Below are 25,622 nucleotides of genomic sequence, written 5' to 3' on the forward strand. Positions count from 1 at the left end.
GACTGTGAGAACTAGCTGGAAAGCCGCCCCTCTGCAGCTACGTGGCAGAGCTGCCAGCCCGGCATCGCGCCGGGCCCCAGAGGCGTTTCCCTCCGGGTCGCGGGGCCCGCGGTGATTTGATGGAGGTCCTGCCAGACCCCTAACATCGTGGTTGTGTGACACTCATAGGAGCGGAAGCAACTGAGTGGAGGTGGCGGGGTGCCACGTTCCTTTTGTTCCGGCTCTTTCTAGAGGAGAGCTTGTACATCTAACCCGAGCCCAAGTCCGAAGCCCTCTGTAAAAGTGAGGGTTTTTTCCATTAAACGGCCTCGCAGCTCAAGGAGGCTGTTACTGCTTAGAAGAGGCACTAGTCCTCGGGCCTGCAACAGGGGAGGGGCTGAGGGAGAACCCAGCCACGTCCTGCCTCCCCGGAAGGGCTGACAATTCAATGGATGGTTCGCCCTTTACCCATGCTCAGATCGGAACCCAATTTAAGAACAGGATGAATTCCATTAAGTGAGAGAATGAAGAACCCTGAATCCAAATTTCAAGGCGTCACCGTTCATAACTCTGGGCAGTAAGGTAAATGTGGAAACAAACTTGGTACTTCTCAGGTGCTGCTCAAGCCACCCACCCAGCACTCCATCTGTCCAGAACTCTACTGAGTGGGTCCAGGTGCCGGACGCACACTCCTCCTGGGCTCAGAAGGAAACATACTGAGAGACCTATTTTAGGGTGGCGAGAGAGGGTGCCTGTGAGAGGCTGCATTAAGCACTGGGGGGAAGCAGGATTATTACCAGGTGGAAATTAGCAGAAACTAGTGTTTATTAAACTAGCAGCTTTATTGCCCTTTAGGGTCCCCATCTTCACTTGAGCAGGTTTCGAAGTGCTTGAGGGAGGAAAACCTGCAAGAAATGATGGAGATCAGGGAAGAGGCCTTGAGAATCCCGGAGTGGGGTCACAGTGAGAGTCTGGTCAGCCTGGGAGACGGACACCACGAAGGTCAGGAGTGGCTCGGCCCCTGGTGCCTGTTCAGTACTGCTCAGGCCTCTCAGCTGCCGGGTGACCCGAGCCTCAGTTGCCAGCCACTCTGCTCCTGTGCCAGCACCAGCTCCACCTCCTTCCTTGGTTTGCTGCTGCAAGCGTCTTCGGGCACGCCGCCGCCCCTGCCACACTCGGTGGCACAAGGCACAGCGCCAGCCCACTGAGGAGAGCGACGCCCCCTTCCCTGCCTCGGCCTGAGACCCTTCTCGGGCTGCCTCAGGTCCTCTGGGCCCCTGCTCGGCCAGCGCTGCAGGGCCTGACTGCCCCTCTTCTCCAGTGCCTAGATGCCTTCCGGTCATCGGGGCCGGCTCCCCTGGCTGCCCAGGGCTCCTCATGGCCCAGTCTTGCACCGACTCTCCAACCTCTATCACCATTTCTTCCACCCCCTCTTCACCGTGGTCCCTTGCACATCCCTGCTGCTCCTCCTGCCCCTCCTCACAGCTTTTTTTCTGTCCGTCTAGTTTCAATCTTTTGCTTGTCCCTCCCTGGGGAGGCTCCCCAGTTCCACCTCCCTCTGACCGCAGTCTCTTGGTTCCCTGTTCTATATGGCACCCCAAAGCTTCCTGTAACACCTGGGCCAGGGCAGCAGTGAGCTGGGTGAAGGGAGCGGGGGGTAAGGGGATGGGTGTTGCAGACAGCAGGGAGCTAGGGGAGCTGGGCTGCAGAAGGGGAAGCAGCCCCCAGTCCCGACCCCGGGAGGAACGGCACTGGTACTGAAGGCTTCGGCAGTAACTGGCTGCCGCTTGGCAGCAGTTCTGTAGCCGCCCGGCCACCCGGCTGGTCACATTGGCTGCCACATTGTGACTCAGGTCAAAGGGGTCCTGGAGATTCATGGGACCGAGGCGCAGACCCTCCCAGAGATTAGAGGGCAGGCCCCCTGCCACAGGCAGTGCCTGACCCTCCCGCAGGGACAGCAGTGAGCCACGAAGATCCCAACAAGAGACGCAGGAGAAGAACTGGGCCAGCAGGGAACCTGGAGGAGGAGAAAGACCAGGGAAAAGAGGTCACTTGGAGGCCAGAAGTGAGATCAGCCCTGTGCCAGAGCCATTCCCTTAGCTGGACTTTCTTTTTCCCTCCCAAGTGGCTCAGAAGAGTGCCAGAGCCAGGCTCCTCTGATCCCTATAAACAAGAGGTCAAACTTCTCTCCCGTGGTGCCCCAGATACTGCCCCTTCCCCTTGCCAGCAGCATGACCTTGGGCAAGCCACTTAATTACTCCAAGGCATGGTTTCTTCATCTGTAAAGTAGCAATAACAATATTAGCTATCCCACGAGGTTGCTGTGTGCCAGTAACTGTGTCATTAGCACCATTTATTAGTCCTCTCCCAGGCTCCCCAAACTCACTCAGGGGCTCCTTATTGGTGCTGGGCTCCAGTCTCGAGGCATCCCTGGGGAAACTACAGTCCCAGCCATCAACCTCCACCTGTTCGCCCTCACCTATGAACGTAAAAAAGGTGAGGGTGAGCCTGGAAGCAGGAAGATTAAGGGGGGCGGGGGAGGGTGGATATGGGAGTGATAGCAGAGATCTCATTCCCAGGGGAGCTCAATATGTCTAAGTGAGATGAAGAAGAGAGATGAAGCTCACGAGACACAGCGGGTGGAGGCCGGGCTACTGTACCTGCTTTCTGGGTGAGGTGGGACACAGTGGGCAACACAGGAGGGTCCCTGGTCTGAAGGAAATAGATCACGAGCAAGGTCAGGGCGTAGTTATTGAGAAGTGGGCCACTCCCTGGGTAAATAATCAATTCCGGTTAGATTACAGGCGGTTCTGATACCCTCCTTGGCAGTTTTCGCAACCCCGGTTCCTGTACCTGCCGCCTTCCTTCTCTCCCTGAGTCCCTGCCTTTGCCCCGACACGAACACAGCCCCAAGTCTGTCCTGATTCATTCTCACCTGACAGCCCTCGACCCTGAGCCCAGCAGCGCAGAGTGTACACGAGGGGCCGTACTCGCCCATCCAGCTCAGAGCAGAGGCTCAGGAAGCGGGAGTTATGCAGGGCCAGCCTGGGACAGAGGGGGGACAAGGGTGTTAGGGCTCAGGAACCTATCACCCCCAGCTCTCATTCCAGGCTTGTGTAATGGGGGCCAGCTGGAAGAAGGCCAACAGAGGGTTTCCCGAGGAGTTTTCTGACATGGTCTGGAGAGAGTATGTACAAAAGAACATCAAATGTGTCTGGGAAACACTACATCCTATAAATGTCTTAAGACAGTTACAGAGCATGTTATTTTAAGACTGATCAGAGCCTTTACTATGCAAAGAAACAAAGATAGGAAGGAAGGGAGGAGGAGGAAAGAGGAAGTGGGGGAGAGGGAGGGAAGGGAGAAACCTGCCTGTGTTTAACTTAGCATTTCCCAATGCTAAAACTTATTCAACCATGGAACTCTTTCCTAAATCCTTAAAAACAGTATCCCAAGAAACACACTTTCCAAACACTGAAATGAAAGCCAGACATGAGATGAGCATCAGAAAGAGAGACAGGACCAAATAAGGACAACCTCAAGGCTCAGCTGGTGCAGGGCGCCCTCCTCAACCTCCCCAGAGTGCCCATCTGGCCTTCCCCGCCGCCCCCCAAACAAAGGTACCTGTTACTGAGGGAGATGTCACCGTGGAGACCTGAAGGCCGATGGCAGAACTTGACCACAGGGCGTCGGGCAGAGGGCACAGTTTGGACTCGGTACACTCCAGGGACACAGCCCCGAAGAATGGATCCCACCAGCTCCAGCATGGCTCCCCCTTCTGATTTCTCCCCCTTCAGGGCCTCTGCCAGTTCCATGGCCTTCCCCAGGCCCCCCTCTCCCCGGTCCTCCTGCAGTGGCGAGGATGTGGGCAGGGACTGGGGAGAGGCGAGGGTCTCAGAGGCCAAAGCAGAGTCTGGAGTCCGGGGTGCCAGGGAGGAGGAAGGGGCTTCACAGTCCAGGGCTTCCGAGTCTTGGGGAGAAGCTGGAGGCTGTGAGTCTGGAGGGGAGGCTGGGGTGCAGGCCAGGGCTTGAGGGTCCAGTGGGGATGCAAGGGCCGAGTCCAAGGATGGTGATTCTGCAGCCTTTGGGGCTGGCTGTGGATGGAAATGAGCTGAGTAACTGCCTCACCTGGGGTCCCCTAACCGGGGAACATTCCATCCCTAAGATATATCTATTACTGCTTATTATGTTCCAGGCCCTATGCTAAAGGCTTTATAAATGTTAACTCATTTAACCTTCACAAGCCTTTTTTAATATTAACCTTTTAATGCCATAAAATAAACGGTCAGTATTTTACAAAAACATTATTGTCATGAAAAACAAAAAAAGGCAGAGGAACCGTTCCAGATTAAATAAGACTAAAGAGGGAATTCCCTGGTGGTCCAGTGGTTAGGACTCCAGTGCGCTTCTACTGCAGGGGGCATGGGTTCGATCCCTGGTTGGGGAACTAAGATCTGCAAGCTGTGAGGTGCAGCAAAAAAAAACCCAAAAAACCTTCTGTGGGTGAGAGATATATGGGAACGCTGTACTTTCTGCTCAATTTTGTTATGAACCTAAAACAGCTCTAAAAAATAGTCTATTTAAAAAATAGGGCTTCCCTGGTGGCGCAGTGGTTGGGAGTCTGCCTGCCAGTGCAGGGGACGCGGGTTCGAGCCCTGGTCTGGGAGGATCCCACGTGCCGCAGAGCGGCTGGGCCCGTGGGCCACGACTACTGAGCCTGCGCGTCTGGAGCCTGTGCTCCGCAACAAGAGAGGCTGCGACGGTGAGAGGCCCGCGTACCGCGATGAGGAGTGGCCCCCGCTTGCCGCGGCTAGGGAAAGCCCTCGCACGGAAACGAAGACCCAACACAGCCAAAAATAAAATAAAATCAATTAATTAATTAAAAAAAAAAAAATAATGACCCTTTCCTATTCCCAAGGCAGGATCTGTACATTAGATGTTAGAAAACACAGATAAGCAAAAACATAACCCATTATCTCCCCGAATAAGATATTATGCATGCTATTTTGAAATCTGGTATTTTTCCTGTTACAAATGCCATTTATCCCATGTTGATTCATTTTATCCTAACCAATATCCATACACATTCACATTTCTCCAATTATAATAACCCTTTCAGGCAGGTCCTATTACCCCCATTTTATAGATGAGGAACTAAGGCACGAGAGGTCAAGTGCTTGCCCAGAGTCACATGACCATTTCCACTAACTCTTCACAGCTGCCTCCATGGTCACATACCTGGGGCTCGTCCAAGTCCCCCAGATCCAGGAAGAGGTCAAGATCACAGCCATGGACGTCAAAGCTGTTTATGGAAGAGCCAAAAGGATGGACCACACAGCCTGGGTGCCGAGCAGAGAATAAAGGTCAAGAGACACTGCAGGGAGTAAGTGGTGGAAGAACAAAATGGGGCACAAAGATGGAAAAGCAGGCAAATGAACACCACTAGCTGAGGGAGGACTGGGGATGCAAACACAGGGGAGGAAGGACAGGGAGGGCTCAGACACAGTGAGGGAGGTGACTCACCAGGGAAGAACTCTGTGAAGACCTCCTGCACCAGGGCCACCACGAGGCTCCGAAGCTGCCGCTCGGCCTCAGACAGCTCCCTCAGCCCCACGAGCTTCACCATCTGCGCCTCCACGTCCGGGGCCTCCGCTAGTGCTTTTGCCAGCTGGTGACTGTCGGGGGCCACTCCTTTGGGGGACTTGGAGGCTGGGCTCTGGAACTCTTTCTGCTCCCGTGGCCGGACCCTCAGGCGATGTCCTCCCAAGCTGTGCTGGGGCTGTGAGAGGACAGCTTCCCGGGCACCCACGTCCCCCATCTCCACAATGGCAAACACTCCCTGTCAAACCACAACAGGGACAATGATGATGGTTTTGGAACCTAGAATCCAAACACATGGTCTGACAGTGGGTGAGAATCTTTAAAATGGGGACCACCATATAAATTGGGAGTATTTGTTTGCTGTTTCCATAACATCAGGGAACTTATTTATTTATTTATTTAGGCCACGCCTCAAGGCTTATGGGATCTTAGTTCCCCTAGCAGGGATTGAACCCGCGCCCTTGGCAGCGAAAGCGTGGAGTCCTAATCACTGGACCGCCAGGGAATTCCCATCAGGGAATATATTAAGAAAAGCAATTATCTCCTTCACTCAAATCGCATACATTTTATTCTCACCCAAGCCTGCCTCTGAAAAACCTCATTTTACCTATTTTATAAAACCCCAGTCTTCCCAATGACGTTTCACTGATAATACTATGACTCACCCCCTAACTTTTCCTGCTTTAATTAGACTCTTTTAATATTAAGAATCCATGTAATGATCACTGTGTTAGGCATAAATATAAACACATAAACCCTATCTTTGACGAACTTACCAGCAATGTGACAGCAGTGCTGCTATGATTTGGTTGAGTTTAATGATATGCATTGGGTCATTTTTTAAGGTAAAACGTTAGCAGGAGCAGAAAAAATATAACTGCTCTGGCAAAAGGCCATATTTTTTTATATTCTCTTCAGTGGTAAAGCTAGAACCTCATCCTGCTTATACAAAGGTATTCTCTACAGTAATCAAGACAGTGTGGTACTAGTGACAAAACTTTAGCTAGACTCACTAAGAAAAAAAAGAGAGAAGCCTCTGATAAATAAAATCAGAAACGAAAGAGGAGAAATAACGACGGATACCACAGAAATACAAAGGGTAAGAGAATATTATGAATATGAACAGCTATACACCAACAAACCTACAAAGGGACAACCTAGAAGAAAGGGACAAATTCTTAGAATCACACAACCTTCCAAGACTGAATCATGAAGAAATGGAAAAGCTGAACAGACTGATCACGAGTAAGGAGACTAAAACAGTAATCAAAAAGTTTCCCAAAAAACAAAAGTCCAGGACCATCAAAGACTTAATACCTATCCTTCTCAAACTATTCCAAAAAATTGAAGAGGAGGGAACACTTCCTAACTTATTTTTACAAGGCCAACATCACCGATACCAAAACCATACAAAGACAACACAAAAAAAGAAAACTACAGGCTAATATCTCTCGGGAACATAGATGCAAAAATGCGCAACAAAGTATTAGCAAATCCAATACAATAATACCTTAAAAGGATCATACACCACCATCAAGTGGGATTTATTTCAGGGATGCAGGGATGGTTCAACATCCGTGAATCAATCAACAAGACACATACCTTAACAAACTGAAGAATAAAAATATCATCTCAATAGATGTAGAAAAAGCATTTGACAAGATTCAATACCCATTTATGATAGAAACTCTCAATAAAATGGGTAGAGAAGGAATGCACCGCAACATAATAGAAGTCATATATGACAAACCCATAGCTAACATCATACTCAATGGTGAAAAACTGAAAGCTATCAGGAACAAGACAAGGATGCCCACTCTCACCACTCTTATTCAAAACAGTATTGAAGTCCTAGCCAGAGAAATTAGACAAGAAAAAGAAATAAAAGGCATCAAATTGGGAAGGAGAAGCAAAACTATCAAGATTTGCAGTTGACATGACTTTATATATAGAAAACCTTAAAGACTCTACCAAAACCCACTAGAAATAATAAATGAATACAGTCAAGTTGCAGGGTACAAAAATCAACATACAAAAATCTGTTCTCTTTCTATATGCTAACAATCAGCCAGCAGAAAGAGAAATTAAGAAAACTATTTACGATCACAACAAAGAGAATAAAATACCTAGGAATAAACTTTAAGGAGGTGAAAGACATATACACTGAAAACTATAAGTCATTTTTGAAGGAAACTGAAGAAGACACAAATAAATAGAAAAACATTCCATGCTCATGGATTAGAAGAATTAACATTGTCAAAATGTCCTAAGGCAATCTACAGATTCAATGCAATCCCTATCAAAATCCCAAGGACATTTTTCACCAAAACAGAACAAAAAATTCTAAAATTTATAGGAACCACAAAAGACCCCAAATAGCCAAAGCAATCCTGAGAAAAAAGAACTGGAGGTATCACACTCCCTGATTTCAAACTATATTACAAAATCATAATAAGCAAAACAGCATGGTATTGGCAGAAAAACAGACACACAGATCAATGGAAAAGAACTGAGAGCCCAGAAATAAACCCACATGTATATGGACAATTAATTTACCACAAGGAGCAAAGAACATACAATGGAGTAAGAACAGTCTCTTCAATAAATGGTGTTTGGAAAACTTGACAGCCACATGCAAAAAATGAAACTAGATCACTATCTCACACCACACACAAATATCAACTCAAAATAGATTAAAGACTTGACTGTAACACTTGAAACCATAAAACTCCTAGAAGAAAACACTGGCAGTAAGCTCTTTGATACTGGTCTTAATATCTTTCTAGATATGTCTCCTCAAGCAAGAGAAACAAAACCAAAAATAAACAAATGGGACGACATCAAACTAAAAAGCTTCTGCACTACAAAGGAAACCATCAATAAAATAAAAAGACAACCCACCAAATGGGAGAAGATATTTGCAAATGATACATCTGATAATGGGCTGATATCCAAAATATATAAAGAATTTATACAACTCAACCAAAATTTTAAAAACAAAAAGACTGGACTTCCCTGGTGGCGCAGTGGTTAAGAATCCACCTGCCAATGCAGGGGACACGGGTTTGAGTCCTGGTCCGGGAAGATCCCACATGCCGCGGAGCAACTAAGCCCGTGCGCCACAACTACTGAACCTGCGCTCTAGAGCCCAGGAGCCACAACTACTGAGCCCACGTGCTACAACTAATGAAGCCAGCATGCCTAGAGCCCGTGCTCCACAACAAGAGACGCAACCACAAGGAAGAGTAGCCCCCGCATGCCACAACTAGAGAAAGCCCATGCACAGCAATGAAGACCCAACACAGCCAAAAAGATTTAAAAAAAAAAAAACTACAATGAGATACCACCTCATGCCTATTAGAATGGCTATTATCAAAAAGGCAAGAAATAAGTCTTGGCGAGGATGTGGAGAAAAGGGAACCCTCATGCACTGTTGGGAATATAAAGTGGTGCAGCCACTATGGAAAACAGTATGGAGATTCCTCAAAAAAATTAATACTAAAATTACCATTCAATCCAGCAATTCCACTCCTGGGTTATTATACAAAGAAAATGAAAACGCTTATTTGAAAAGATATATGCACCCCTATGTTCACTGCAGCATTATTTACAATAGCCAAGGTATGGAAACAACCTAAGTGCCCCTGAATGGATGAATGGATAAAGAAGATGAGGTGTATATATACAATAGAATATTACTCAGCTACTAAAAAAAAAAAAATTTTGTCATTTGCAATAACATGGATGGACTTTGAGGGTATTATGCTAAGCGAAATGAGTAAGACAAAGAAAGACAAATACCATATGATTTCACTTATATATGGAATATAAAAAACAAACAAAAAACAAAATAAATGAACAGGGACTTCCCTGGTGGTCTAGTGGGTAAGACTCCACGATCCCAGTGCAGGGGGCCGGGTTCAAGCCCTGGTCGGGGAACTAGATCCTGCATGCCGCAACTAAGAAGTCCGCACGCTGCAACTAAAAGATCCCACGTGCCGCAACAAATATCCCGCGTGCTGCAACTAAGACCCGGCGCAGCCTACATAAATAAATAAATAAATAAATAAATAAATAAATAAATAAATAAATAAATAAATAAATAGTTTTTAAAAAAATAAAGTACTATATGTACCATAAAAACATCTATTAAATAAATAAATAAATGAACAAACCAAACAAAAACAAACACATAGATACAGACAGGAGTAGTGATTATCAGAGGGGAAGGAGCGGAGCAAAATGGGTAAAGGGGATCAACTGTATGGTGATGGATGGAAGCTAAATTTTTGGTGGTGACCATGCTGTAGGGTATACAGAAATAGAAATATAATGTTGTACACATAAAATTTATATAATGTTACAAACCAATGTTACCTCAATTAAAAAAAATTTTTTTTTGGCCATGCCACACAGCTCCCGGGATCTTAGTTCCCTGACTAGGGATTGAACCCAGTCCCCGACAGCCAAAGCACCGAGTCCTAACCACGGTACCACCAGGGAATTCTCAAGCAATTTTTTAATTAAAAAAAAAAAAAAAAAAAAAAAAAAAGGGCTTCCCTGGTGGCACAGTGGTTGAGAATCTGCCTGCTAATGCAGGGGACACGGGTTCGAGCCCTGGTCTGGGAAGATCCCACATGCCGCGGAGCAACTGGGCCCGTGAGCCACAACTACTGAGCCTGCGCGTCTGGAGCCTGTGCCCCGCAACAGGAGGGGCTGCGATAGTGAGAGGCCCGCGCACCGCGATGAAGAGTGGGCCCCACTTGCCGCAACTAGAGAAAGCCCTCACACGAAAACTAAGAGACCCAACACAGTCATAAATAAATAAATAAATAAAATAAATAAAGTATTAAAAAAAAAAAAAAAGACAGTGTGGTACTGGCATAAAGACAGACATTCAGGACTTCCCTGGTGGTGCAGTGGTTAAGCATCCGCCTGCCAAGGCAGGGAACACAGGTTCAAGCCCTGGTCCAGGAAGATCCCACATGCTGCAGAGCAACTAAGCCCACGAGCCACAACTACTGAAGCCCGCGCTCCTGAGCCCATGCTCTGCAACAAAGAGAAGCCACCGCAATGAGACGCCTGCGCACCGCAACGAAGGGTTAGCCCCTGCTCGCCACAACTAGAGAAAGCCCGCGTGCAGCAACGAAGACCCAACGCAGCCAAAAATTAATTAATTATTTTTTTAAAAAAGGACAGACATTCAGATGAAGAGAATGTAATTGAGACTCCAGAAATAAACTCGTACATCTGTGACCAACTGATTTTCAACAAAGGTGCTAAGACCATTCAATGGGAAAAGAACAGTCTTCTCAACTGGGATAACTGGATAACCACATGTAAAAGAATGATGTTGGACCCCTACCTCAAGCCATATACAAAAATTAACCAGGGGGATGGCTTCACCAGCACACAGGCCTGAATCACAATTGGAGAATGACAGATAATAGGTTCACAGTTTCTCTTTGGGGTGATAAAAAACATTCTGGAATTAGATCATATGATGGTTGCAGAATCTTGCAAATATACTAACAACCAGTGAATTATATATCTTAATAATATATGATATCAATTGACAATACAAGGCGGGGAAAAAGAAAAGGGGGTCCCCTGTCTACCCTCACTTCTACCCTATGTCAAACAGCACAAAGAACCAAAGTGAAACTAAGGAGAAAGGCAGCCACTTGGGCCTGCCCTAGCCAATCTTCTGATTCTGAGGAATCACACAGCTCAACAGACTGCAGTGCAACACCAAGTTTGCAGCCGAAGCCCCAGCTAGCAATTAGGTGTCTCTTTGCCTGGCCTTGTCTGTGCGCACATATTTCTCTCAAGAACTGCACAAAAGGCATCAGGGAGGGCAGCATAAGCAGATTCAGAAGGATGTGTCCCCGCCATTTTTCTCCTCTCAATACCGGCATCCCCAACTAGAGCCACTATTTACTGAGGACTTTTTTTTTTTTCTTGCAACTTTTTTGTTTTTTGGTTTTTTTAGGCTGCGCTGTGTGATATGCAAGATCTTAGTTCCCCAACCAGGGACTGAACCCGTGCCCCCTGAGGGCTTATTATTAACCGAACAGTTCATGTAAGCTGTTCTCGAAGTCTCATAAGATTCCCACAACAAGGTATGTATTATTATTCCCTTTTTACAAATTAAGAAACTGAGGGGCTTCCCTGGTGGCGCAGTGGTTGAGAATCTGCCTGCCAATGCAGGGGACACGGGCTCGAGCCCTGGTCTGGGAGGATCCCACGTGCCGCGGAGTAACGGAGCCCGTGAGCCACAACTACTGAGCCTGCGCGTCTGGAGCCTGTGCTCCGCAACAAGAGAGGCCGCGATAGTGAGAGGCCCACGCACTGCGATGAAGAGTGGCCCCCGCTCGCCGCACCTAGAGAAAGCCCTCGCACAGAAACGAAGACCCAACACAGCCAAAAATGAATGAATGAATGAATGAATGAATGAATGAATAAAAATTAAAAAAAAAAAGCAACTGAAACTCAGAGAGGTTAAGTAACTCGTGACTGCCTCCCAAGTAGGGGCTCCCCCAAACCTCCAACTTTCCCAGTGATGATCTCAAGGAAATGTTGTGGAAATTAAATAAGATATACAGTACTTAGCATATAATTGGTGCATAATAATTGCTCAATAAAAATTTTAGTCATTATTGTTATAATTATTGATAGAAGCCTCAAAAACTTGAGGTTTAAGTTCAGAAAAAGATCTTTCTTTACAATTGAAATAAATATGAACAAAAATGGTGGCATTGAGCTTTCTGAAGAAGTCACTTGGGACAGACACTGCCAATTGCCCACCCAATAAACATTCTCCTAACTTCCTTACTAACAGAACCCTGCTTTTTGCTCAGAGGGGCAAAGTGCCCAGCTAAAAAAACTTCATTTCCCAGGCTTCCCTGTAGCTAGGAGTAACCAGGGGATAGACAGAGTTCTGGACAATGAAATATAAGGAGATGTCTGCTGAAGAGGCCTCTGAGAAATATTTTCCTGGGAAATAAAGAAAGCGGGGGAAGAGATCAGACTCAGATGACCCTAGCCTTTGATAGTCTGCCCTTCAACCTGCTTCTTCTTGCCGCAAGATGTGGAACCAGCATAATCACAACTAAGAAGTGAGAGCCATATGCCAATAATGACAGAGCAGGAAAACAGTAAAATCTTGGACGGCCCAGGTCTGGACTTCTTGTTATAAGAGAACAATTGAACCCTGCTTGTTTAAGCTATTGTGAGTCGGTTGCTGAATGCAATTTCTAAGAAAAACAGACCCCATGGCGCGGTAAGAGAAGACCTGGGCTGCTAAGTAGATTTGGGGTCATCTAAGCCCACAAAACCAGAGTGTAGCCTCAGAGCTACAATATGACCACGGAGCACAGCACCACAACGGCAAACTTTTTCCAGGGGACTAGAGAGACTCTGACAAAACGTCGGCATGGAAGCAAGACAAAAAGGACCACAAAGAACAAGTCTGTTTGTCTTGCATTGTCCAGAGGACAGGGTGTTCTGACCGATGACCTCAGTACCTTTCAGCATAACTTAATAAACTGCTAGCTGGTTTATCAACCAGTCTCTTGAAGGGTTAGGATAGATCTCCCAATGGTGTGGTCTTAAAGCACCCACTTCACTGTAGTAGTTACTCATTTAATTGTCTACTTCCTCCACTAGACTGTACGGTCTGTGCAAGCAGGCACCATGACTACCCTATGCACTACTCAGAATGCAGTTCTAAGCAGTGCCTAGTACAAAGTTAGCAGCTAATAAATATTTGGCAAATAAAAGACTGACTGAATAAACAAATGACCAACAAGTTCCCCAATGACTAATTCTGACAAACTGATAAAATCCAAGCAGGGGTGGGGGGCGAGGGTGAGAGACTCACAAAGCTGGACTAGCCCAAGTACCGGAGTGTCCACCAAGGGCAAGCCACATTAGGAACCAGCAGAAACAGGCTGCTGGTCTCCCTCCCCCGTTTCTTTTGGTGTGCAGGACATCTGACTCATTCTTTACCCCCAGAGCCCCTCACTCTACCTTGTCCTTGTCCATGACAACACTGGCCACAGGTCCAAATGCCTGGAAGTACTCAGAGAGCTGAGTAGAATCCACATCCCGGGGAAAGCCACTGACAAACACGCTTCGAAGTCCCTGGGCCTTTCGAGCAGCTCGTAGTTCTACCAGGTGTCGATGCTTCCGGCCTCCCAGGTGGGCCTCTAGGCTGGGTCCTGCAAAGACAAACATGAGGACAAAAACATCCGAATTGCACTTCAGTGTACCTACCCAGACTTTGTTCTTGGCATACCTAGATTCTACTGATTCTTCCAAGCCATAGAAAATGTGACCTCTGAATGACAAAGTCCTGGCTCCTTGCAGCTTCCTCTCTTGTCCATTTGTCTATATAAAGCATTTTAAGTGGTTCCCAGGAGAACTGGCTGTACACAAGTATTTCTTTTTTTTTTTTTTAATAGAAACACATTTCTTTTTTTTTTTCAATTTCATTTTTTTTTTTTTGGTTGCATTGGGTCTTCGTTGCAGTGCGCGGGCTTCTTATTGCAGTGGCTTCTCTTGTTGTGGAGCGCGGGCTCTAGGCGCATGGGTTTCAGCAGTTGTGGCACGTGGGCTCAGTAGCTGTGGCTCGCAGGCTCTAGAGTGCAGACTCAGTAGTTGTGGTGCACGGGCTTAGTTGCTCTGCGGCATGTGGGATCTTCCCGGATCAGGGCTGGAAGCTGTGTCCCCTGCATTGGCAGGCGGATTCTTAACCCGTGCGCCACCAGGGAAGCCCCACAAGTATTTCTTAAACTATCTACAAGTGCTAGGTAGAGCAACACCTGCACACTGCAAAGAAATTAACAGGTAACTTATCTAGGTCATTTATAGAAGAACTAAACAAATCAGGACCCTAGACTATTTCCCATTTATCATTTCTGAGTATAGTATAGAGATTACAAGTGCAGGATCAAAAGTCACACTACCCAGAATCAAATCCCAGCTCCGTCAAGCTGTGCGAAATCTTGGGCAACTTACTTAACCTCGCTGTTCATGTCTCCTCAGGTATAAAATGGAGATAATAATAGTACCTACCACATTGATATTATTCATATATAGCACTTGCCTGAGAGTCTGGTACATGGTGAATGCGGGAAAACTTAGCTGATTTTTAAATTTTTATTACATTTTGAGTCAGCTGCTTGATGTCACCAATGTATATGTGGGGCCAGAGAAGACTATCCTGGATTTCTGGCTTGCCCTACTGGACAAGTGGTAGTGCCATTCACAAAGGAAAAGGAGAATGAAAGATCATGTTTAGGGGAGATTATGATTCCAGACTTCAAAAGTGGAATATGAGGTTTCATTGAGCCTCTTGCGCTGTCATAAAAGGACCTTGTTTCCTTTTCCAAACCCACGTTCCAAACATGCATACCATGCTACTTCCCCCATCTCTGCCTTTGGGAAGCTCCTCTGTAGGGCTTCCCTCACTTAATTACTACCTTCTCTGTGATCCTGAAGCTTTCCAAACACATCTATAGGGTACTGAAATTGTCTCCATCTCTAGGTGGTGAGCTCCTTCATCTCTAAATCCCCTCTCCCCGCGCTAGAGCCCAGCGGAGTAGCAGGCACAAAGGGAATATCCAGTAGATGACGGTTAAAGAGGAAATAACGAAACTTCTGTCGTCAAGATTTCGGATACTGGGAAGCTGGGGTGTAAGGTGGTGGGACTCTCCCCCACTCTGTAATCCCTTCGGACAGCGGAGAGAAAACGGAGGTGAGACCCTACCAACCGACTTGGCAAGAACTATGACCTATAACCCTAACCTTCGCTAGGACCCAAAGACGAAAGCCCATAAACACCCCCCTCACTAGCCACCGCTTACGGTTGGCCGTAGTGACGTGGCAGAGGCAGCAGCGGAAACCCCCGCGAGGCAGCGGTTCGACATCCGAATCCACCGCAGCCATCACAACCGTCCGGTACCAACAAAATGCAACCACTTCGGCCACGACCGGAACTCACTTCTACAAATTGCAACACGCTGGGAAGCAACTTCCGCCCGTCCGATAGGAAGTGACGTACCCGCCGCCCAATCGCGCGGTACACTCCTCCGAAAACCGAGCTCTTTCCGCTCGAGGTTCCGTTTCCAGCCCGACTTAAGTCTCTACGAGCTTTAGGAATACCATCTACGATGCTTATCTGCATGCGGTAAGCCAATTGGTGTGCTCTGAGCTGTTCAGACGTTGATTGGCCCAAAGGTCGTGAATATTCATAAGGCAGCCAGAGTGTGCTGGGTTTCTTGCCGGGCCCGCTGCCTGACGGCCGGCGATTTCCCTGCCGGGCGGTCGAGAGCATGCTGTGTCCTCCTTCAAGGGGCAGTAGAGACTGTATCCTCAACCCCATATTTACCTAGTGAATAAAAGCGGATCCTTCACGAAGCCCGCACTGTCCCTAAACTCCCAACCGCCTCAGGGCTGTTACCCTCTCCCTCTGCCGTCGGTCCTCTCCCGGAATGGGAGTTCTGCGACCTCTTCCTAACCCTCGTTGGGGAGCTCTGCCCCCACCGGGCACATTCCGGACTCCACGGGCTACAGCCAGATCGCCTCTCTTCCGCGTTAGCGGGCTGCGTGGAGTGCACCCACCAGGAGACAGAGCCACCGGCCCACTTAAAGGCATGCGGCGGAACGTGCTACGGTGGCAGCTGAGTGAAGACACTGGAGGGTGCTGCTTCCCCCTAGACTGTTATAGTGGTCAGTTCCTCCCGACACTATCGAGGTGTTGGCTCAGGCCAGGGAGGGAGTAAGAGAGCTAGGGAGGCCCCAGGGACAAGGACCATGACATGGAGGGGCCTATCAGCTGGGCTAAGCAGCTCCTGCTGTGTTTGATCAACCCACAGCTTTCCACAGCTTCCGGCTGTGGAAAGAGCAGCGGACCTGAGGCAGACATCTCAGGATCTAACCTTGAGCAAGTCACAACTGAGGCTTTTCCCTATCTCTAAAGAAAGTGCTCAAGGAGCACACAGTAGGCTTAACTTCTCGTTCTCTCTCCTAAGGTGCTCCTCTTGTTGGGACCAGCTCAAATGTCTAATCTGTCTCCCAAACCTAAAAAGGGAGGAAACAGCACTAGAGTTGGCCCCAATATCAAGGCAGTTGCTGAGGCTGCCCTTGGGGATCCTTGAAGCAGCAGTCTGTGCAAATACACCACAGAGCTAGGTGATACGATCCTACAGTACACCCCAAAGTGGGCTACATCCTGCTCTGGCCTCTAACAACTCCCAGAATCCCCTAAGTAAAAAGGAGAGGGGAGTAAGAGGAAATAAAGAAGCACCTTCACACACACACACACACACACGCACACGCATGCACACGGCAGAGAATAGCTGAGCCAGGAGGAGCTGAAGAAAACAGCTTTTTATTTGTTACTATAAGAACCAATTACAGAATCCGAGGTTAAAAAAACAGACAAAAGGTCTTTATTTCTGAGAACTGGCGTACAAAAGGCAGAGGGGACAAGGGGAGGGAAGGAAAGAGCGAGCATAGGCTGGAGTTGATACCAGCTTAGGGACCTCAAACTCCATTTAGGAAAGTCCGGACACCGGACAGGAAGAGAAACCCTCAATTAGAAAAAAAAAAAAAAAAAAAAGACATGGCAGTCATGGCAGTGCACGCCCCCCCTCCCCCAACCAGATACCACCACCTGATATCTGTTTACTCCTCCCCTCCCCCATCCCCTTTCACAAAGGGAGGCAAAATTTTTTAAAAATTTAAAAACCCTTCCCCCAAAACTGTCCAAGACAACTGTGGGTCCTACCCCCCAAAACAGGCTAGGTTCCCACAATGGGCCAGTTCCTGCAGTCTGCCCTCCACCATCAGGCATGGAGAAGCACTGGAGTGGGACAAGCCTCCAAGTGCTAACACCAGAGGGCGTCCAACCCCTCCAAGGACACACTCACTTGCTCCCTCCCTCCTTCACTCCTCATTCCCTTTGATACTAAAGGGAAGGGAGGCTAGGTGCCCTGTGCACCCACCCTCTAGCTTTCAGCCCACCTCCCTTCCCCACAGGTGCTCAATCTTCCAGGACAATGGGCTCACTGGTGCTGGCAGGATGTGAGGATGGAGGAAGAGGGACTGGGGGCCGCACTGCAATCAGTGGTGGCTTCACCTTCAGGGGCAAGTTGGGCCGGCGGGCAGCTCGCCGCATTTCCAGGTGGGTCAGAGCCTTCCGCAGGGCTCTGGCCAGGAAGAGAAGGGGGCAATAAAAAAAGCAAAGACCTTCAAGATGAAACCCCACATTCCACTACAATTCCACCTTCCAGCCCATTCCTTCCTAACATCCCCACCCTGCACCCAGTCTTCGTGGAGCTGGTCTTGCTCAGATACTCCTTCCTATTTCCTTTCCCATATCCACCAATCTAGGTTGTCAACCTCTCAGCCCCTCCCATGGAGGGCTCCCTACCTGGTATCTTTTGTGGCCACAAACACCACAGGATTGGGTGCATCAGCTGGGTTTAGTTTCTGACGCTTGGCTGCTGGCTGTGAGCTTGAGCGAATCCCTGAGGCCAGAGGCCTTCCATTGGCAGAGAAAGGGACTCCTGCCATCTGGAAAAGGATGGGGCAGCACAATGAGAGAGGGGACTCTCAGACACCTATCAGATATAAAAGCCCACCCAACTCAACTTGGCCCACTCCAGTCTGTCAACTCACAGTCTCATAGGCCCGTTTCACCATGATGCCCCCCAGTCCCCGGTTCTGGGTCAGCTGGTTTCTGTTGATCGGTGTCTTGGTACCCCGAGGTGTTTTTGGTTTCAGAGGTGCCTGGGCCACTGTCAGGGAAAAAAAAAAAGGAAACCTTAGAGAATGTTCACACTTTCTCTTCTGTATGCATCCCCAAAAGCAGGGATAGGGGAGGGGTCTGGAGAGTAATCACCAGTATTTCAAAAGTCACACATGAGTATGATCTTATCAATCAGTATATAGTTATACTGGATAGCTTGTGAAAAATAACATTTTTAACCTACAAAAGTACAGTGTTAGACTAAACCTCTTTGGACTCAATGGGAAAGACAAAAGCAGGGGAAGTGAAGGATCTTGATGATACAAGGACCGGGAGCCGGACACCACCCTAAAGATTTCCCATCCTATACCCACCCTTACCCAGATCTTTGACGATAGTTGCCAGGGGGAGCCGCACCAGAGGGTGAATCTTCAGTGGAGTCTTGGCGGCCTTAGGGAGTCGAATGGAGCCTGGAGAACAAAGATGAACGCTTTTGAAGGGGCTTCACTATTCAGGCCTCCTCTGGGGCCAGGAACCATGCCTAACCTCGTAACAAATCCTTGTGACATACTATCCCTACTACTGTCCTTAAACACCCAGAGAAACACTGGTCTCTGGCCAGAGCAACCCCGAACCTGCCACCAGCCCCAGCACTCCTGCCCTTACACTCTGCCTTGATGGCATTGGCGTTGATAGGGGCATAAGGTCGTCGGGCAGCCCTCCTCGGTTGTAACAGGTCCCTGCACATGCGTCTGGCAAGACGGGTCAGCTTCGTGGTCTGGAGCAGGAATGTTTGCCTGTTCTTAGCCAGCAGCTTGGCCCGGTTGGCGCTGGTCGTATAGGGGGAGAGACTTTGGGCTTCGGGTCTGGACAAATGACCCCTCGAGTGTGGCTCCTGGAAGAAGGACATAGGAAAAGGGGAGAACACAGTCAGTCACCAAGGCTCCCTTCTTCCATTCTTGATGGAGAGTCTTTTATTCCTGCCTGATCTCTTTGCTGCCATCCCAACCTGCCTGGCTCCCCAACCACTGTCTAGTACCACCCCACCCCCACGCCCAGTCAAGCCATCACCTTACTGGAGCTGGGTGTCCTGGCCTTCGCTTAAAGCTCACATCAATTAGCTTACTGCTCTCCCCAACCTGTCCCTCATCATCCATCCTTACTGTGGTGCCCCGAGCAGCCCCCTCAAGCTGGGTTGGGGTCTTCAGTCCCCCGTACTTCTTCCAGTAGATCCAACAGGAAGCACAGAGGCGGCACTGCATGTTGGGTGGGCCCCAGGCATACCACTGGGCAGACTGTGTGGCTGCAGGAGCATGGAGAGGAGGGAATGGTCCGGAGGCTACCTGAGCCTCTCAGGTTGCTGGGCCAGAGCAAACGCCCGGCTCACCCCCGGCATCCCTGTCCCTCCCTGGAACTCACTGTGGCAACTCTCACAAGTCAGGCCCTTCTGGAATCCAGCCCCATTCATGCCAGGTTTTGAGCCCACAGAGATGATCTGGTTAGGGTTTGGTTTGGTGCTAATGGGGGAGAAACCAGGAACTGGTCAAGGAAAAGAATCCACTTCCACTTTGTCTCTATAATTTGACCACGTCTCCGGCCCACCTCCCAATCACTTAGGAAAGCACAGGTTAGGGGCAGAGAAGGGAAACATGCCTGTCTCCCCTACCCATCACACTTACTAGGTGGGGATGTAGACTTGTTTTAGTTTGCTGTCTGCTTCAGCAGCTTTCAATCTTTTCTGCAGGAAGGAGAAAAAGAAAAAAGGATCAGAGCATCTCAGCAGGGAGGATGTCATCAACTTCAAAGGCAGAGGTGAGCAGGAGGCCTCTGGTCCAGCCTCCCCAGCCCAGACCTTACCTGCTGAATGTATCGGTCTGTGGTTTTCCACATGTAATAAAATTGAACTATGCTGGCCAGTGACTTCCAGGGTAGCTGAGGAGGCATAAGGAAGAAGGTGAGCTGCTCTCTGGCCACTGGTCCTGGTTCCCTCACCTGTCACCTCTTCCACCTCTCCTCCTAGCCCCATCCACTTACAAAGTCCTGGCGAATATCATTGAAATCCTTCCCATACTTCTCCAGGGCCTCCTCAAATAGCATGGCCTCTGAGGCTGACCATTCCTCCATCTCATCCCGACACAGCACCGGGCCCCCCTGGGGCACCAGGGTCGACATGGCCTTAGCCAGGTCGTAGCCGTTCCTTTGCAATGTATCCATGGCATGAAACTACAGGAAAGGTGGGAAACAATGCTGATGACCTGAAACCCTCAGCACCACTCCCCTGTTGCTCTTTAAATACTCCCACTCCCTCAGAGATACCCTCCTCCCTGCAGAGTCCCAAGGCTCTGCAGGTCCCCACAAAGCCCAGCCTACCCAACTACCCACCAACTTCTGCTCACCAGAGTGATATCTCGGGAAGCGGCGGCTGCACTCATGTGCAAGCTTGGCTGCCGAATGGAGCTGCTGCAATCTAGGGCTCTTGCGAAGGTCCCCACAGCTCTAAGGGAGAGAGTGAGAAGTCAGGGAAAGAAGAAAGCACGAGTGGGCTGAGGAACCAAGCCAGATGAGAAAGAAGGACAACACCCAGGCCAAAAATAAATAAAGTCCATCTCTACGAACATGAATCAGAACTATGTCCACACCACCCCCAGCCCATCTGCCCCATCCACCCACCACTCACCGGGCCACCACGAGAAACTGATCAATCTGCCGGTCTGTGAGCGGGTTGTCCGGATCCCAGACTTTCATCTCCATCTTCTGTTGGTTCCGATTATCAGATTCTCCTGGGGAATGGGGAAATGGTATCATCGGGAAGGATAATAGATGTCTTGACAAAGTAACACCTCGTCTCCTCCTTGGATTCTGTCAGCCACCTCAACTCTCAGACTTCTCTTCCCAATGTGCCCATTTGCCCCTTTCCGGTTCCTAAGGTCCCATTCTGCCAGGGTCACAACATAGAGCCATGCAGACTGTACACCACACAACGCCAGGGCACACCGTTCAGAGACTATGATGTTACACAACCCCGTAGCCATAATACAGTGTCTCCTGCTGCATACCCTCTGCCAGGCGATCTGGGATCTCAGCTTGGTATTTGCAACCAACTCGAATCTCCCCCTGATCAGCTAGAAGTGTCTTCTGCACAGGGTCAAACACCAGTGAGTAAAAAAAGCAGTCCTGGAGATGGAAAGAGAGAAGGTAAGCAGGGCAGCAGTCCTCATAGGCAGGGGGCAGTGGGGTGTATCCAGAGTTCCCAAGACAGGCAGCCTGTCAACCTGTACCTCATCCCAGTCAGACCTTCTTCTTGCCTTTCGGGGCAATACCCACTTCCCTCCCTCTTCTCCCGACACCTCTTTCTCACCTCCTTTTCCAGGTACTGGCTCAAGATATCTGTCTCATTCAAGAGGGTCACACTGCATTTCCCCCTACAGGAGAGAGGTCAGAAAACCCTGGGTGAACTCCTCATTTCCTCTGTACAGCAGCTCCAATACACTAGCCCCTCCTTTCCTCCTTCTAAATAAGTGTATGCAGGCCACAGTGGCCCTGATTGTCCTATACCTTATGTGGGTGGCTGGTAACGATTCGAATTGCCGAGAAAGAAAAAGCTCCCGGTGCTTCAGTTGATGTCGCTGCTGTTCCGACACCCCTGGCTGCTTTGATTCCTCCTCAAACTCCCCTGGGAGATTTAGGAGGAAGACGCCGAGTCAGAAACTAATTCAGAAAGAAGCCACCTTAGAAGCTCTAACCCAGGGAAAATATTTCCTGTCTCACTTGTTTTTCTCACATTCCCGAGGCACCTGCCTCTCACACCACCAGCTTTCCCTCTTAGCTTCCCCACCCCCACCCCCGTTACAGATACTCCCAACTCTCCATTACTAACGAGTGTTTTTAGGGAAGAGCTGCTGAGAGTACAAAGACTGCCACAGAAATACATCACAGACCCAGGTGCCCATGCTCAGACACCACTCATACAGCACAAATCTGCTCACATGACGCCCAGCAAGAATATCCCACCTGTCTCTTGCTAAACTAGCCTGGGGTCCAGAAATCCAAATAAAATAAATAAATAAAAGCACCACACGGGAGTGTGTTTACCAGTTCCTCTTTGCAAATCTCAGGAGACTTTGCTCTTAAACGTCACATGCGACCCTAACTATCCCTTGTTTTCTACTTGGCTAACAATCGTTTGTTTGTGGGGCTTTCAAGGACAGTACCTCTCAAGCCAGTGCCAACACCTTCCTCCCCAAGGAGCTGCAACTTGCCCTGAAACCTTGGTGGAAAGGGTTAACTTGGCTGGGTGCCAACCAAACAGGGAGGGGGCAAAAGAGCCACAGGCCCAGGCTCATTGGTGCATTGTTCCCAACCTCAGGGAGAAAGGGGGGGTGGGGCAGGGGTGTGCAGTAGGCTCCACCCCTCGCCTGTGTGCTCCGGAAACCCTGCGCTAAGGCAAGGGGGACCACACCCCCCACACCCTTTCTGATTGGACAAGGCCAAGGTCAGCCCCTGCCAGATGGGACTGGAAACCCCAGAGGGCCGGAGAACTTGGTAGGCCCAGGTCCTCATTAACCCCTTCATGTCCAAGGCCCAAAAAAGCCCAAAATGAGAAAAATAATTTAGGAAGAACAAGAGGAAGGGGAAAGAAAGCCAAAGCAGAAAAAGAAAAAGAAACTAAGGGAAACGGGAAGAATATGTATCTGAAAAGATGATGAAAGCATAAAGAGAAGTAGAATAAGGCAAAAAGAAACGGGAAAGATGTAAAGTGGAGTAAAGGGGAAGCCAGGATAGGTGAGAAAGGGGAAAAGTGCAAGAAAACTTTCCTGGCTTCCTATTTATTCTCTCCCATCCATGTATCCTTACCACCTCATGACCACAAAAAAAAAAAAAAAAAAAAAAAAAAAAAACCTGCTTCCCTGTTATGCAGGCTTCTAAGTACGATCTCTTCCTCTTCACCTGACCTTCACAGTCACCACCCATTGTCCCAACATAACCAAAACTGTCCCCCAAGAGTCCTGCTTCTCTAAAGCTCCTCCTCATCCCCTATTTAAATACTATCATCTCTTAAATACACACTCACACACAAGCCAAATTCTGGCTTTCCTTATCATGGCCTCTCCACCCTGCTTCCAACCCAACGTGTAAAAACAGGCCTCCCTCTGCAGACCAGGCATTTCCCACCCCCAAACTCACACCCCTGCCTTGGGCATGCTACCAAGAGAAACACCTGCAGGGACATGCGCAGGCTTCAGATCATGGGCAGGGGGAGACGGGGGCGCCGGGGGTGGGGTACAAAGACACTTACTGGCATTACTATCAGCCAGGCTGTTGAGGCTACTAGAAATGTCCCTTCGCCGGAAAAGGCACACAACCTTTGCCTCCACGTTTCCATTTGCAGTCTAAGGAGAGAAAAAATGGTGGTGAAAACTAGTCATTTGAAAGTGGAAATGCATAAAGAAGAGACTAACAACAGTGAACAAGTCTAAAGAATGTAAGAAAAGCTCAAGAAATTATGAATCAAGAGATTTCCATTTAAGGACAGACTTCCAAATCCCTTTCCTTGGCCCCCAAGAAACAGAATAGCAAAGTTCCCACTAAGCTCTCAATAGCCTTTCCTGAATGTGTGGAATGAATGAATAAATGAATGAATGAATATGAATGGGTACTTAGGATAGGGTTTGTGTTATCTCTCTCTCTCTCTCTCTCTCATTCACCTGAAGTTAGAGACCTCAGAAGAAAGAGGAGGTTGCGGGACTCTGCTCCACTCACCTTGTTGAGCTCTTCAATCCTTCTAACCAGGTAAGGATTGCTGGAGGAGTTCTCAAAATAGACGTAATCTGTAGGAGGGGGTGGGGAAGAACCGGGAAGATCAGAGGAGTAGATGGGAGAGCCGAGCACCAGGGTGGGAGGAGCGAAAGCAGGCCCGAGTAGACCAAAAGGAGATAAGGGTCTAGGTAGAGAGGACGCTGAAATGTGGAAGTGGAAAGACTAACAGAAAATAAGGGAAGGATGCCCCACCCTCTACCCTTAATCACCTAGTTCTAAAATCAGATCCTTCACTCAAAAGTGAGCCTTCAGGAGGAGACAAGAATCAGCGGGTTCCCCAGCAGTCCCCACCACTCAGCGATGGAGTTGCATCCCAGTCTGGGCCAAGCGAGCAATTGTTCACTCCTGCGCAGGGCCCCCACCTTTGCGAACCGAGGCGCACAATAACGCCTGGGAAGAGGAAACCTCCCAACGGCTCCCCCGCAGGTGGCAAAGCGGTCGCCCCGGCCCTTCGCGCCCCCTGCCTGCCCTGTCAATTCCTTCAGAACCACTTTCCCAAGCCCACTCCGCGACACCGGCGGCCCCAGACTCTGCCCCGCGAGTGCCGTCGGGCCGCCCGAAGCCTCTCCGGGAGTCTCGGTGCCCAGCCGAGTCGCGATCCCCGCGCCCTCCCTCCCCGTGCTCCCGGTTCCGGTTCCGGTCCGCGTTCTAGACCACGCCGCCCCAAACGCGGCTCCCCGCGCCACCGGGTGCCGAGCCTCTCCGATCCCGGCCCCCAACCTCTCCCGCCCCGGGCCCCGCAGCCCCTACGCCCGGTACTTACCCCCCACTCGGTACATGTTGGCCGCCATGGCCGTTCCCGCCGCCGCCTCCGGCCGCACAAAGGGGTCCGGGAGGCTCACTGGGTCAGGGCTCGAAGCGAAGCCCGGAGCGCGGGGCTGGTGCTTCGCAGAAGTCTCAGTCGGGCCCGCGCAGCCGGCACCTCCGCCGCCTCAGCCGTCGCGGTTCATCCCGGCCCGCGCTGTCGCCGCCGCCTCTACCGCCTCTAGCCCGGGACGCCGAGGCCGGCGCCGGCCCGCTCGGCTTCTTCCGGAAGGAGCTCGGCTCCCGCCGGACCGGAGCCAGGCTGCAGCTCCCCCCGCGCTCGCCGAGCCCCGCCAGGCGTTGGACTCTTGAGGGTCGCCGCGAAACCTTGCCCTGCCCGCCTGGGGGTTCGCCTCCTTCCGGAACACCTTCGGCGGATCCGCAGAACAAGGCCCAGCGCTCGGCTCCGGTCGGAGAACGAGACCGCAAAGCTCGGCTACTTCCGGAAGAAGTTCGGCTCCCTCCGGCCAACCGCGGCCCGGCGCTCGGTTTTTTCCGTTGCGGCTCGGCCCCGCCCCCGAGGGCGGGGAGAGGAGTTGGGCTTAACACTTTCCTCGCCGGAGTGCTGCAGCTCCGCATGCGGCCGCGAAAGACTCGAAGCGGCTTTGCGCTTCGCGGAGTTATTTGCAAGCGGCTTTGCTTGTTATTTGCATGAAAGGTCTAC

At 49.7% G+C, this 25,622-nt stretch overlaps 2 protein-coding genes across 7 annotated transcripts; both read right to left on the reverse strand.

The window, feature by feature from the left end:
- Positions 1–802: 802 nt before the first annotated feature.
- On the reverse strand, positions 803–15,614 carry TUT1 (terminal uridylyl transferase 1, U6 snRNA-specific). 5 transcript variants are annotated; one of them, XM_082477906.1, is made up of 10 exons: positions 15,450–15,527; positions 13,880–14,312; positions 13,612–13,802; positions 5,503–5,818; positions 5,218–5,318; positions 3,604–4,073; positions 2,915–3,024; positions 2,640–2,750; positions 2,366–2,458; positions 803–1,996 (listed from the first exon to the last, which is right to left on the reverse strand). In XM_082477906.1, exons 3-10 carry the CDS (start codon positions 13,624–13,626, stop codon positions 846–848), a joined length of 2,367 nt encoding a protein of 788 aa, XP_082334032.1. In that variant the 5' UTR covers positions 13,627–13,802; positions 13,880–14,312; positions 15,450–15,527; the 3' UTR covers positions 803–845. The 5 variants fall into 5 exon arrangements, with proteins under 5 accessions (XP_082334032.1, XP_082334028.1, XP_082334029.1 ...); XM_082477902.1 differs by lacking the exon at positions 13,880–14,312 and having other exon boundaries at positions 15,450–15,579; XM_082477903.1 differs by having other exon boundaries at positions 13,612–14,312.
- A 1,399-nt stretch (positions 15,615–17,013) lies between these two features.
- On the reverse strand, positions 17,014–25,581 carry MTA2 (metastasis associated 1 family member 2). 2 transcript variants are annotated; one of them, XM_082477909.1, is made up of 18 exons: positions 24,918–25,581; positions 24,098–24,165; positions 23,634–23,727; positions 21,893–22,010; positions 21,696–21,759; positions 21,394–21,472; positions 21,015–21,117; positions 20,734–20,833; positions 20,372–20,560; positions 20,195–20,269; positions 20,017–20,075; positions 19,757–19,854; positions 19,501–19,640; positions 19,004–19,232; positions 18,718–18,807; positions 18,268–18,386; positions 18,020–18,162; positions 17,014–17,795 (listed from the first exon to the last, which is right to left on the reverse strand). In XM_082477909.1, exons 1-18 carry the CDS (start codon positions 24,943–24,945, stop codon positions 17,630–17,632), a joined length of 1,962 nt encoding a protein of 653 aa, XP_082334035.1. In that variant the 5' UTR covers positions 24,946–25,581; the 3' UTR covers positions 17,014–17,629. The 2 variants fall into 2 exon arrangements, with proteins under 2 accessions (XP_082334035.1, XP_082334034.1); XM_082477908.1 differs by having other exon boundaries at positions 21,394–21,511.
- Positions 25,582–25,622: the final 41 nt, after the last annotated feature.

The sequence above is a fragment of the Balaenoptera physalus genome, assembly GCF_965194825.1.
Source record: "Balaenoptera physalus genome assembly, chromosome: 10".
Classification (NCBI taxonomy): domain Eukaryota; kingdom Metazoa; phylum Chordata; class Mammalia; order Artiodactyla; family Balaenopteridae; genus Balaenoptera; species Balaenoptera physalus.